The following is a 15,493-nucleotide window of genomic DNA, read 5'->3' on the forward strand; positions in this document are numbered from 1 at the left end:
AAGACACTTCTTAGTGGTGGCAAGAATACTCAGAAGAACTATACAATAACGATCTTAACAACCAAGATAATCACAATGGTGTGGTCACTCACCGAGAACTGGACATCCTGGAGGGTGAAGTCAAGCCAATCATAGGAAGCATTAGTACCAACAAAGGTAGTGAAGGTGACAGAATTCTAGCTGAGCTACTTAAAATCCTAAAAGATGATGCTGTTAAAGTGATGCACTCAATATGCCAGCAAATTTGAGAAACTCAGTAGTGGCTGTAAGACTAGAGAAGGTCAGTTTTCATTTCAATCTCAAAGAAGAGCAATGCTAAAGGATGTTCAAACTACCGTACAATTGCACTCATTTCACATGTTAGCAAGATTATGCTCAAAATCCTTCAAGCTAAGCTTCAGTAGTACATGAACCAAGAACTTCCAGTTGTACAAGCTGGGTTTCAAAGAGCCAGAGGAACCAGAGTTCAATTGCCAACATTTGTTGCATCGTGGAGAAAGCACAGGAATTCCAGGAAAACATCTATTTCTACTTCATTGACTATGCTAAAGCCTTTGGCTGTGTTGATCACAACAAACTGTGGAAAAATTTTAAAGGTACCAGACCACCTTACCTGTCTCCTGAGAAACCTGTACACAGATCAAGAAGCAACAGTTAGGACTGGATATGGAACAATTGACTGGTTCAAAATTGAGAAAGGAGTACAACAAGGCTGTATATAGTCACCCTGCTTATTTAACTTATATGCAGAGTAGTACATCATGCAAAATGCTGGGCTGGATGAATCATAAGCTAGGAACAAGATTGCTGGGAGAAATATCAACAATCTCAGATAGGCAGATGATACCACTCTAATGGCAGAAAGTGAAGCGAAACCAATGAGCATCTTAATGAAGGAGATAGAGGAGAGTGGAAAAACTGGCTTGAAACTCAACAGTAAAAAAAAAAAAAAAAAAAAAACCCTGAGATTTTGGTGTCTAACCCTATCACTTCATGGTAAATAGAAGGGGAAAAAGTGGAGACAGTGACAGATTTATTTTCTTGTGCTCTGAAATCACTGTGGATGATGACTGCAGCCATGAAATTAAAAGAAGCTTGCTCCTTGGAAAGAAAGCTATGACCAAACTAGGCAGCATATTAAAAAGCAGAGATATCACTTTGCCGACAAAGGTCTGTAGAGTCAAAACTCCGGTTTTTCCTTTAGTCATGTACTGATGTGAGAGTTGGTCCATAAAGAAGGCTGAATGCCAAAGAATCAATGCTTCCAAATTCTTGCACTGGAGAAGTCTCTTGAGAGTCCCTGGGACTGCAAGGAGATCAAATCAGTCAACCCTAAAGCAAATAAACTCAGAATATTCATTGGAAGGACTGTTGCTAAAGCTGAAGCTTTAATATTTTGGCCTCCTGATGCAAAGAGCTGATTCATTGGAAAAGATCCTGATCCTGGGAAATATTGAAGGCAAAAGGGGGTGGCAGACAATGGGATGACTAGATAGCATCACTGAATCAATGGACATGAATTTGAGCAAATTCCAGGATACAGTGGAGGACAAAGGAGCCTTGTGTTCTACAGTTCATGGGTCACAAATAGTTGGACATGACTTAGCAATGAAACAACAACAAACATTTCAGCTATGAAGCCATCTGGGTTTGAACTTTCATTTTGGGGGGAGTTTGTTTTATATTTTTCTGATTCTATTTCATTCCTAGTAATTGGTTTGTCAAGATTTTCTGCTTCTCACTCATTCAGTCATGGAAGATTGTATGTTTCTAAGAATTCATTCATTTCCTCTGTATTTTCCAATTTGTTGGTTTATAACTCTTTATAGCAGTTTTTTTGATTACACTTATGTGGTTTCAGCTGTAACTATTTTATTTCTAATTTTATTTATTTGGGTCCTCTCTTTTCCTTATGAGTCTTGTTAAAGGTTTATCAATTTTGTTTCCTTTTTGCAAAAAAAAAAAGCTCTTAGTTCTGTTGATCTTTTCGACTGCGTTTTTAGTTTCTATATCACAAAATCTATGGCACACAGAAAAAGCTATTCTAAAAGAAGCTAGTCGAAGGGAAGCTATTCTGTCCTAATTAAGTTTATAGAAATACAGGATTACACGAAAAAATGAGGAACATCTCAAGTAAACAGCCTAACTTTCCATCTAAAGGAGTTAGAAAATAAGAGCAAATTAAGTGGCTTACAGAACAGAAACTTATTTTTCTATAATATCTCACAGGCTAGAAGTACAAAATCAAAGTTTCCTTCACTTTTAATCAATAATATTAAAGTAAGATACTTTTTTTTTTGCCTTTCAAATGAGAAACATTTAAATGATACCACTATATGCTGCAGAGAGAGCATGAGCTCAACTATGATGCTTTAAACTAGTCATAAAACTATTTTCAAAAGCAACTTAGTAGTATGTATCCAAATCTATAAATTATGTGGCTATATCTTTAACTCACAACCCCAATTTTGGATATTTAGTCTATGAAAACCACAAAAAAATATGTTAGAAGCCATACTCAAGGCATTATTTAAAACAGAGACTTAACTATCTGCTAATAGGGAAATAGTGCATCTGCTTCGTAGGCCATTATGCAGCCATTGAAAGTGATAACAGGAGAGAAGCAGGATAGAAAATGGTACCAGGGAAGAAGGTAAACAAAGATTTGGTCTCAGCTGGAGTCTGTGCGGTGCTGAGTGCTGTTCTCTTTGTGACCCCATGGACTGGAGCCCACCAGACACCTCTGTCCTTGGGGATTCTCCCGGCAAGAAAACTGGAGTGGGTTGCCATGCCCTCCTACAGAGGATCTTCCCAACCCAGGGATCAAACCCGGGTCTCCCGCAATGCAGGTGGATTCTTTATCATCTGAGCCACCAGGGAAGTCCTGCTGGAATCTAGCTGTAGCCTAATGCTTTCCAGAGTTCTGAAGCATAACTCACACCAAAAGAGTTGGCCCCATCTTGACACAAGAAAACAGCTCTCCATGCCTTCACAGAAGTTGGTTGGTTACTACCAGACCAGGACGAGGCTGCTTTCTTTCAGCCGATGGCAATTCCCTGGGGAACAGGATAGTTGGGCATTATTAAGCAGCTGACACTCAGGATCTCAGAGACACACGCGCTGGTCCATTAAAAGGGACATGGGCAGGGCATTCATAATACAAATAGCATCTACCGTGCCTTGGCATCACATCCTTCTCTTGACTCTCCCCAAGAAAGTAAAAAGAGAGGAAAAAATGTGAAATATCAATAACATACTAATTTTACACACGACGCTGGGACCAGAGCCCCTGGGAAGATGACCCAAGAGGAGACCCAAAGGTAACAGGCCACCAACATGGAAACTTTTGCTTCTGTGTGACATAAATGTTTGTTACATATTATTTTCATGTTAGACTGTGATTGATTAATCTATAATATAAGCTCCAGGAAGATGGGGATTTTTGTCTGCTATTTACACTTATTTTCCCCTTAAACATTATTAAACACCTATTAACATGCAATAAATACTGACTGAATAAATTAATTCCTAAACACTGAAAAAAAACACTAGTTTTACACAAAGACAGTAAATACAGGAAAAACAATGTATGTTGAGAGTTCTAGAAATGCAAAAGGCATGTACTAAAATATTAGATGTATGGACTCACGTGGCATAGATCACATGAGTTTTATCTTCACTCAAGACTCTAAGAATCCTAAACTAGCTGAATTTGACACTTTTACATTCAACACCTTTCCACCCTCAGTAAAAAAACATTACTTAATATTCTATTCTGTAACTGTGGTCAAATATATTCACACTTGGAATTCCAAACAATTCTATATGTAAGACTGAAAGTGTTGCCTACAATGGAAACTTGATATATTTACTGTTTTCATATAAAGTATAGTAACATATAGCAATGAAAAAATTCAGTATTTTATTCAGTTCTCAGGCATAACATAAAATACATAAAGTTTTAAAAATGTTTAAGACAAAATACTATTAGCATAGCACAAAAGTTAATGAAATATCCTACAATCGTAGCAAAAATGTATAAAATTCTTTTCTTAATTTAATTAAGTCTCCAAAAGTAGAAATTAAAAAATAATCTTTAAGGAGCTTTATGTAGTTCCGTTTACTGTTCATTTTTGTCTTCACATCTAGAAAGCCTTCCTGTGTGATGTAGTGACTGTTAAAATATTATATATTTATTTGGCTTTTAGAACTTTTAAAACAATCTTTGAGCTATGACCATAATTTGTATTCTGGTATGATTTGATAGGAACAGATGGAAGAGAATCAGGACAGTAACGAGAGATTTAAACCTCGTTGGTTAAAAAAAAAAATACTTTGAGTATTTTATTTTCTATGAAGAGATGAGGGAGCTTACCAGTCTGTATCCCCTTTCCTAGTAGTCAAGAGGCCTCAATATTACCAGTGTTCAGCCCACTTATACAGTAATTCAGATGCAGATATATCACAATCTATTCAGTGTAGCACGTGTAATTGAAATGCCTTGATTAAAAAAACAAAGATGTCAATCAGCGTAAGCAATAATGGCGAGAGATGCCTCAAAGGAAATAAAACACGCCTGGTGATCTTGGCCTTTTCAGGTACGCGCCGTTGCTCCATTTCTTCCCATAGTACATCCTCCAACACTCAGAGTGGAGCTAACAGGCAAGATACGAAGTCAGTTGTTGATAACTTACTTAGCATTAAATCATCAGAGCCAGGAATTAGGAGGTTATAATTAACAGCCCTGTATAACCCCCAACTTTAAAAAAAATTCATCACTCTGCTGACTAAATTCACAATACTGAAAAACAACAAATAAAAATCTAAGACAGTAAGCAAACAGTATAGTATATACTTTAGAAAAACCTTTAATGTGTTGCTTTGAACAATTCTATGAAATAAATATGTAATGCAATTATATTTTCTATTAACCCATTTCATTATGAAATTCTTCACTCAGGGTTCAAAGGTTCTAGGGGTATCAGTGATGCCAAAAATCTAAGAAAATCCGACCAACTCATAGCTGTTTGTAAAATTTTTTCAGTTTCTTTTTTTCAAAACAAACAAAAAAATCTCTTTGGCATTTGGACAAGGGAAGGTATGCTACATAGTGATGGCCTTTTAATTTTTATTTGTATTTTGTTGGCAGTTCAGTTGGTTTTGACAATATTTATTGAGCACCTACTATGTACCAGGCACTGTACTAGATGCTGGAGACATGAAGATGAATAAGACATGGTCCCTGTCCCCAAGGAGCTTACAGTCTTTTGGAGGCAAACAGGTAGTGCAAAGACAGAGTTTATTCTAAAACGGACAAAAAATGTCAGTAATGTAGTTAATTTGGGGCCTTTAAATACAAGGGCATATCATTGTTCGTAATGTCATGGCAAACAATTAAAACGAAGACCATTTGCATGTGATAAAACAGTAAAATCATTAAGACCTAACTTTTAAAGATTCACATGATAAAGGTAGTTAATACTAAAAATTTACACCATAGTTTTTCAAGTATTTCATACTAAGAAATATTATTGCCCACAGTTGTGCTATAGTCAAAGCCGTAACTCCAGGTCATTGACTCATTCACATCTCAGCATGCTGGGGCTCAGTTTCTCACTGAGCTTATGAATTAGAATGGCTAGTTCCTCAGTTGCTTGGCTCTTGTCCTCCAAAAGTTCATAACGAAGGCTGGAGATATCTTGCTTGATTTCCTTTAATTCACCTATAGCATTTGTATTAAAAAAACATATGATTGGTCATTTGCTCTTTGGATTTAGAAAGAAAAATGAAGAGTGAAATTCATACAACATGAATACATTCGTCTCATAATGTCTCTGACGTAGTTATTTTGGATTTTTTTCCTTTAAAATGTTTAAGAAATGCTTTGCCTTTAAAAATGTACTGATTTTGGAGAAAGCTATAACAGTAGTCCAACTGTGTTGTAGAAGTAAAAGTCACCTAAAGTATTGTCCTAGCTCAACCAATTTTTAACATAGGGTGATTTATCTGTTGGGGCTTCTCAGGTAGCAGATTTATCTGTTAACTAGTAATCTATACTCAGGGTGTAATCTATAATCAGGATATCTCCTTTCTGTTTTCAGGAAGTTCCTCTGGTTCCCTGAGCCATAAGAGTTGACACCTTTATAGATCATCTCCCATTGCTAGGCTAGAATGGAATCCTATTCAAGTGAAACATTACTAAAAATGAATCAATTTATTTAACAGGAAAATACTCACATGGAAGCAGAATATCTGAGGTCAAGTTTGAAGTAAGGGAAAGGAAGGAAAAAGAGTAAGGGTTTTTCTTAGGGAAGCCAGTGGTGATGACTATGGAGTCAAGGACACAAACAAATCAGTTTGTGTGGCACAGGCAATGATGTATTTAATACAAGGAAATAACAAGCAATGGTGAAATTAAGAAGCTTAGATGGGATACCACTGGCAAGGTTTATATACACAGAAGACTATAGGAAACTTCTGGCTATTAAAACACAACTATTCTCATGATTTAGCTTGGCAATATTTTGAGAATGTGTAGATTACAATTAAAAACTGAATTCTCTTGCAAAGAACTGAAATATAGATAAGCCATTGACCTTGAAAGGTAACCTTTGGGGCATGAACTTATCTTGCATCCAAGAAATGATTCTTCAAATCACTGGCACTTTAACAGCATTTTATAATAGAATCACATGTAAAATATATCTTTCATGATATTTCCTGGTATCTTTATGATGTTTTAAAGTATAATCCAAGTTATTTGATTATATTTAACAGACAGAACCTTTTATTTTAAGGAATCCTAACTCTTCTTCAAGAATACACACAAAACAGTTATTGATTCTTTTCATGGCAAAAAAAAAAAAAAAAAATGGAGGTGCTTTTCCTTTCATATATGGCAACAGAGAGGAAATAAACTGATCAAATTTGAAATCAAAAGGCTTCCATGGAAGAAATGGATTCTCACACCATTTACTACCATATTTGGACCATAAGCCAGTGAGCTTCCTCTTGCATCCCTACTACCATATCCTTCTTCCTTGTTTTTGAGTTATGGGAAGCCTACATACCAAGTGCTGTATTTACCAATACGGGAAACATATTAATTAAATGAGGAGGTTATGTTATATGATATATTCTTTTAGTTAGAACTTTGTCCAAAACTCTAAATTCTCTTTAATTCATTAATTTTCATTAATGTATTTTCCTCTTTTGTGTAAAAGGACTTAGAAGATGGCTCCTTTTTTCTGAAGTTGTCATGGTGGCCCAGTTCCCCACTTCACATAATTTTTTTGTTTTCAGGGAGGTTATGGCACAACTGATAAGATTTCTGCTTTCTAAACAAAAACTCAATTTCAATTCTGTCTCTGAGACTGTTTTTGGTGACCATGATTTGATTTTTTGCTGGTTCCCAAACACACGTTTTTAGATGTCTGTGCTACAAACACATATAGTATTGACTCAGATTTGCAAGGGATTTCTTGCATTAATCAAGTAATGGCTTCAGAGTTCATCAACAGTTTAGTTTAGCCCTTTCTTAAAAGTGTAGATAGATCTCAATGGTGTTGAAAGCAGTAGTTTTCATTGATTTTTTGTTTGTTTGTTTTGGCTGTGCTGAAAGGCATGCAGGATCTTAGTTCCTCAACTAGGACTGGAACACTTGCCTCCTGCAGTGGAAGCAAGAAGTCCCAACCACGGAACCGCCAGGGAATTCCCTGTAGTTGCCATTTTTAGGGCAACTTATTTTTCCCTGACTGATTTCTTTCCAACCATGGACCTGCGCTTTGGCTTACATCCCAGCACAAGGTTTTATAGTCCAGACAGATGTGCTGCCTAGGATATGCCTGAAAAATAGGTATGTTTAAGTAAGGTGCCAAAAAGAAAAGTGAAAAGCAAAAGAGAAACACCATATGACAAAAATGGGTTACAGATTTCTTTCTGGACAAGTAAAGATTTTTCTGCAAAAATGTTTGAGCTAACTCTTATTTTACCTGCATCACTGGAAAAATGGTAACACTCAGCTCACTGAAACAGAACTGAAACTACAGACCACTTATGTTACAGGGATTAAAAACTCTCAGAAAGATGACACACTTTACACTCTAAGAATCAGAGCACTCTATAGTGATAAATTGTCTCTGACTGACATTTTAAATAACTTTTATTTTAAAAGATAGAGCTTTAGAAATGTAACATAAGATTTTCCTGTCAATCCTGGAAGAACTCAGTTAACCAAGACTGGATTTTTAAAAGTATCCTTCAATATGAAGTTTTCCACTGTTCATTAAATTAGTTGTAAAAGGATGTTTTTTAAGTTGAAGATGCTTACCTTCATTAACTTCATCATTTTCTTTGTCTACTTGTGCTTTCAAAACATATCGCTTTATAAGTCTTTTCATTATTTGCTGTTGGGCCAAAAAAAAATTGTATCACCAATGATACATTTAAGTAATCTGAATCTTATTTCCAAAGAGCTTTACATAGCAGTTAAGAACTCAGAGAAGAGAACTGTACTAATGGAAGACTCACCCAGATTTCAGAACTTAATCCCTTTACACCTGTACTGAGTTTTTCTGCATAATCCACAACACTCCCTTGCCCCACCCTTCACCTCCACCCCCTCACCACCAGCCACCCTATTCCAGGAATGCAAGAAGCTTTATAAGAAAAGTTGAGTTGAAAGACTTCAATTCATGATTTTCTTTCATCTAATGATTTCTCTATACTATATTATCATCTATAGATACTACTATATTTTTTAAAAAATCTATAAACATATGCTCAATACAGAGAATCTGGAGAGTAAAGAGAACAAAAAATAAACAAAACTCATCAATTATCCCACGATCCAAAGATAATCATTGTTGTTATTTTAGTGCATGTTTTTCCAACATCTTTTTTTAAATTTTGTATATAAACTAATTACTATATGTATTATGTTTTCTAAATACCACATATTGTTATATTATGTTTTTCTTTCACAGCAATATATACGGTGAATATATTTCAAATTAAATAAATGCTCTTACAAGATAATTGTTTATCCATACAGAAAAAATTAAATTGGAGCCCTACTTCACAGAAGTATACAAAAGTGAATCCCATGTGCATCTTAAATATGAAAGGCAAAGCTTTAAAATCATTTAAAAGAAAGCATAGAAGAACAAATTTATCAATTCAGTACACAACTGGATGTTTTCCAAACAAGATTAAAAATTCTAATATAGTAGAAAAGATTGATAAATCCAACATCATTACAATTAAAACTTCTGTTTATAAAGATACCAGAAAGAAAGCAAGCTACACACTGGGAGAAAATATTGATGATACTTACAACCTGTAAAGAATTTGGATCCAAGGTATATGAAGAGCTTTAATAAGAAAAACTCAAATAATCCAACAGGAAATTGGGCAAAAAACAAACAGGCACTTCACTGAAATGGAATTGTGAATGGTCAAGAAGCACATGAAACAGTCTCAAAATGTTTTCTTTAGGGAAATACAAACTACAATTAAAAGAGATACAGGGGTGTGGGGGAAAGAAGAGTTGGATGAAGGCAGTCAAATGGTACAAATTTCCAGTTATAAGATAAGTAAGTACTAGGTAAGTGATGCACATCATAATAAATCCAATTAATGCTGCAGTACATCATATATGAAAGTTGGTAAGGGAGTAAATCCGAAGAGTTCTCATCCCAAGAAAAAAAATTTTTTCTATTTCTTTAATTTTGTATCTATATGAGATCATGGATGTTCACTGAACTTACTAAGATAATCATTTGATTATGTACATAAGTCAAATCATTATGCTGTACACCTTAACCTTATACAGTACTGTATGTCAATTATATCCCAATAAAGCTGGAAAAAGGAAAAATGTGATACAATTTTATATCTAAAAAGGGAGAAATTAATAGATCTTACAATGCCATGTGTTGGAAAGGGTGTGGATCAATGGAACTTTTGTACTTTACTGGCATGAGTATGTGTGTGTGTGTTAGCTGCTTAGTCGTGTCTGACTCTTTGCAACCCCATAGACCGCAGCCCACCAGGCCCCTCCGTCCATGGGATTCTCCAGGCAAGAGTACTGGAGTGGGTTGCCATTTCCTTCTCCAAAAGAAACTATAGAAAGAAAAAAAGGTATGAGTATAAGGAGATCATTTTGAAAAACAATTCGGCATTATCATTTTTTTTTTGAAATACGGTTGATGTACAATATTCTACTAGCTTCAGGTGTACAATAAAGTGATTTAATATTGGTTATTAAAAATGTCTCTCTTTCCCTGTGCCATACAATATATTTTTGCAGCTTATTTTATACATAGTAGTTTGTACCTTGTAATCCCCTATAGATTTGTTTTTATCTTTTAAACTGAACACCTGCATATCCTTTTACCCAGAAAGTCCACTCCTTGGTACAGGGCCTAGAGAAACTCTGCACATGTGGACCAAGAGACAGACTCAGACAAGGTTACCTTGTCTGAGACGCAAAAAACCTGCAAACAATCCAAACAAATACCAAATAGACAAATCATGGTATATTACACAATGTAATGTCATTGTGCTCACCAATGAAATTAATTAGTGAAGTTAATGAACCAGAGCCACACACAACAGTATGCATGAATCTTAGAAGCATAAATGTTGAATAAAAAATTCAAGTTGCAGACTTCATTAAGTACGAAATTATTCTCATAAAGTTTACTCAATAACAAATCTACATAATGCATTTTTTCAGATTGTCTATATATGTAATAGGGCTTCCCTGGTGGCTCAGTGGCAAAGAGGTAAAGAATCCACCTGCTAATGCAGAGACTGGAGTTCGATCACTGGGTCACAAAGATCCCCTGGAGAAGGAAATGGCAACCCACTCCAGTATTCTTGCCTGGAAAATCCCATGGACAGGGGAGCCTGGCGGGCTACAGTCCATGGGGTCGCAAAGAATAAGACACAACTTAGCAACTAAACAACATATATGCAATAAGCCTATATATGCAACATATATGCAATATTTGAAAAGAAAACCAAAGCAAGAGGGTGAGAAATCCAAATTTCAGGATACTGATTACCCCTTAGGTGGAGGCAAGGGTGTGGCCTTGGGAGGAGAAGCCAAGCAGAGGCAATGAACAGACTTGGTTATCTCTCTGGGAGGTGGTGGCTTCCTAGGTATGCATATAGTTATACCTCATAATTGATTATGTGTTGCACACATTCTTGTGCATATATCATATACCACATTAAAAAGATAATAAAGGAAAAAAGTCTGAACTAAAATGCAGATATAGTGAGGGTGGAAAATATACCTCACTTTTAAGACAGTAAAAATTATGAACTGAAGTGACCCACTAGATGCCAAGGTCATGTAAAAAGGAGAAATGCTGCATAATTCAAAATGTCTGCCTCAGAGAATAATGATAAATTGAGAAAGAATCCACGCTATCAAGAAGGAAGAGCCCATTTTATTAGTCATAAAATATATATATAATATATATATATTACATATATATATATTTATATACAAAATGTGTTGAGTTGTGTGGAATTGGAACCTCAGGACAGACTCACAGCTGGGTGGATCTTCGCCAGGACTCATTCATTCACCAAATATTTAGCTCTGTGCCAGGTACCAGGTGGCAAAAAAACACAGAACTATACAACAAAGATCATCATGACCCACATAACTACAATGGTGTGATCACACTCACCTAGAGCCAGACATCCCATTCTGGAGTGTGAAGTCAACTGGACCTTTGTTCACCACTACAAACAAAGCTAGTGGAGGTGATGGAATCCCAGTCAAGACATTTCAAATCCTAAAAGAGGATGCTGTGAAAGTGCTGTGCTCAATATGCCAGCAAATTTGGAAAACTCAGCAGTGGCCACAGGACTGCACAAGGTCAGTTCTCATTCCAGTCCCAAAGAAAGGCAATGCCAAAGAATGTTCAAACTACTGCACAATTGCACTCATCTCACATGCTAGCAAAGTAACACTCAAAATTCTCCAAGCCAGGCTTCAACAGTACATGAACCATGAACTTCCAGATTTCAAGCAGGATTTAGAAAAGGCAGAGGAACCAGAGATTAAATTGCCAACATCCATTGCATCATCAAAAAAGCAAGCGAGTTCCAGAAAAACATCTACCTTGGCTTTATTGACTACGCCAAAGCCTTTCACTGTGTGTATCACAACAAACTGTGGAAATTTCTTAAAGAAATGGGAATACTAGACCACCTGACCTGCCTTCTGAGAAACCTGTATGCAGGTCAAGAAGCAACAATGAGAACTGGACATGGAACAACAGATTGGTTCAAATAGGGAAAGGAGTATGTCAAGGCCGTATGTTGTCTCCCTGCTTATTTAACTTGTATGTAGAGTACATCATGAGAAACGCTGGGGTGGATGAAGCACAAGCTGAAATCAAGATTGCCAGGAAAAATATAAATAACCTCAGGTACGAAGATGACACCACCCTTATGGCAGAAACTGAAGAAGCACTAGAGTCTCTTGATGAAAGTGAAAGAGGAGAGTGAACAAGTTGGCTTAAAACTCAACATTCAGAAAACTAAGATCATGGCATCTGGTCCCATCACTTCATGGCAAATAGATGGGGAAACAATGGAAACAGTGACACAGTTTATTTGGGGGGGCTCCAAAATCACTGCAGATGGTGACTGCAGCCATGAAATTCAAAGATGCTTGCTCCTTGGAAGAAAAGCTTTGACTAACCTAGACAGCATATTAAAAAGCAGAGACATTACTTTGACAACAAAGGTCCATCTAATCTATGGTTTTTACAGTAGTCATGTATGGATGTGATAGCTGGACTATAAAGAAAGCTGAGTGCTGAAGAATTGATGCTTTTGAAATGTGGTATTGGAGAAGACTCTTGAGAGTCCCTTGGACTGTAAGGAGATCCAACCAGTCCATCCTAAAGGAAATCAGTCCTGAATATTCATTGGAAGGACTGATGTTGAAGCTAAAACTCCAATATTTTGGCCACCTGATGCAAAGAACTGACTCATTGGAAAGACCCTGATGCTGGGAAAGATTGAAGGCAGGAGAAGGGGACGACAGAGGATGAGATGGTTGGATGGCATCACTGACTCGATGGAGGTGAGTTTGAGCAAGCTCCAGGAGTTGGTGATGGCCAGGGAAGCCTGGCATGCTGCATTCCATGGGGTCGCAAAGAGTCGGACATGACTGCGACTGAACTGAACTGTGTCAGGTACCATACTAAACACTGCGGATGCAACAGGGAACACAATCACTGCTCCAATGAAACTTCACCACAAGAATTCACTATGATGCATCAACATATCAGGGATGTAATTAAGTTTAGGGGGCAATGTAGGCATATTCTTATAAAAAGTAAAAACAAACGTTCATCAGTTTAAAGCAGCTTCAAAGGCAGTAATACAAATCAGTGAGAAAGAAAAGACTACTCAACAAATAGCTTTGGGACAATAGATCATCCCTACAGGGAAGTTAAAAGGATAAGCCATAAGAAAAAGGTTGATAAATCTAACCATATCAAGACAGTTTATAACATTCATACAAGGAAGGATACCAGATAACATGTAATCTTATGTCAAATGGGATTTTTCCTGTTGTCCTAGAGTTGCTGATAAACCCAAAACTGATGACAAAGAATGATAAGTACCCCATGGTCTAAGACCATTTTGCCACCTGCAGTTGGAGCCAGCTATCTCCCCTCAGAGCTTACTGAGAATCTCTAGACCAGTTCTGAACCTACCAACTTGCCTGGATTTGAATGTATTTGAATCATTTACAAGCTACGGAATCTTGGTGACAATCTGTGTAGTGGAAATATTAGAATATATCTTGTAAAGGGCAATAAAAGTAAATTACATAGAAGGTGCTCAATTAATATATTATTCCTTATTAGCATTTACACTTCTTTTACAAAGCAAAGTCTTTATTAACCAATAAATAATACTAGGACTACAGGCAAGGATCATGAAACTTCTGAGTAATAAGTAAAAATGTCACTTAAAATATTATCTCTACTACATTTCCAATGGAGTCTTTAATCAAAGCCAGCATCAGAAACTAAACTGGTCATTAATAGAATCATCTTATTTCCCTTTTGGTTAAATTGCTAACTAATGCAAGGGAAGTCTATAAATTCACTTCCACATTCCACAGGCCTCCTGGAATTACCCATATATCTTTGTATGAGCCTGTGAGTCACTCTTTAAGGGAGACATTGTAACTTTATTCAGTGGATTATGGATTCTCTCTATCCAGGGTATGGAAAGCTTGGTGGTAGTTACCTCAAACAGTGTCTCTTGCAAACAAATTTAAGTTCATTTCTCAGTCCTTCATTAAGACTGGAAGGAATGAGATTTGGATGGTTGGATATTTGCTATGCCCTGCCTTTCCAAAAGGCATCAAAGCTCTTTTTTTTATTTGCTTATTTTTTACTAATTTAAGTTCAATTAACAATTGGTGGGACTTCCCTGGGGGTCCAGAGGTTAAGAATTCACTTTGAAATACTGGGACATGGGTCTGATCCCTGGTTGGGGAACTAAGACCCTGCACGCCTTGAAGCAACAAAGTCCACGTGCCGCAACTACGGAGCCTGTGTGCCACAACTAGAGAGTTTGTGTGCCACAGCTAGAGATCCCGTATGCTGAAACTAAGACCTGAGGCAGCCAAGTAAATAAATATTTAAATATTCAACTAACAATTGTTAAGTACTCCATCAGACATGTTTACATTCATCTTCTCATTTACTCCTAGAGAGAAGCCAAAATTGATTGACATCAGCCAAAACTGATTGACATACACACATGTCTGTATGTATAGATTCACACATCTATAAAGTATGAATACAAAGGAACTAGATAGGCTTGGACAAACACAAAGAACTTGGAAGTCGAGAGCAGCATTTAGGAGCGGGAAGGGACCTTGTAAATCATGTGTTTTTCATTTTTCATACTACTTATTGTGACATACCCTGACATACCATTGTGCAGCCTCTGAATAAATCACAGGGTCTGTGATTCAGACCCCGCTACTTTTTCCAGACAGCTGGTTTAGTCTATTTTCGGACAACTGTAGCTATTAACAAATTCCTTTGTATTGAGCCAAAAGTCTGCTTCACTGTACTTTCTTAACTACTGGTCCAAGTTTTGTTCTTTGCAGAAACGGAGGACAGATCTGCTGCTTCTACTTGATCAGCTTTCACCTCCTCTGCGTTCCCCTGGGTCCCTACGCCATTTTATTTACATCTCACCTATACCACGTAGCCATAACCCAGGGCTGTGTGAAGGTCCATCTACTTTTTTCTTTCCTTCCCTTCCTCTCCGTCTCTGTGCTGCCCTTCCATTCCAGTGGAAAGATCCCTGAAGCCACGGACCAGATCTCTGTAGTCTTACAACTTAGGACCATGCATAACAGAGGATATCTTGAATGTGTCATGAAGCTTAAAGTGAGTGCCTCTTTGTGCCATGTGCTTCCAGTAAAATC

At 36.8% G+C, this 15,493-nt stretch overlaps 1 protein-coding gene across 8 annotated transcripts in view; it reads right to left on the reverse strand.

The window, feature by feature from the left end:
* Positions 1 to 5,280: 5,280 nt before the first annotated feature.
* Positions 5,281 to 15,493, reverse strand: part of TRPC3 (transient receptor potential cation channel subfamily C member 3) — a 71,420-nt gene continuing 61,207 nt past the window's right edge. For all 8 annotated transcript variants that reach the window (XM_081544851.1, XM_081544850.1, XM_081544849.1 and 5 more), the window contains 2 exons: positions 8,330 to 8,405; positions 5,281 to 5,722 (listed from right to left, as the gene is read on the reverse strand). In XM_081544851.1, coding sequence (XP_081400977.1) covers positions 5,580 to 5,722; positions 8,330 to 8,405 — 219 coding nt within the window. In that variant the 3' untranslated portion in view covers positions 5,281 to 5,579. The remainder of the gene's footprint in view (positions 5,723 to 8,329; positions 8,406 to 15,493) is intronic.

The sequence above is a fragment of the Giraffa tippelskirchi genome, chromosome 11 (assembly GCF_054371585.1).
Source record: "Giraffa tippelskirchi isolate mGirTip1 chromosome 11, T2T-mGirTip1v1.2.pri, whole genome shotgun sequence".
In the NCBI taxonomy this organism is placed as follows: Eukaryota; Metazoa; Chordata; class Mammalia; order Artiodactyla; family Giraffidae; genus Giraffa; species Giraffa tippelskirchi.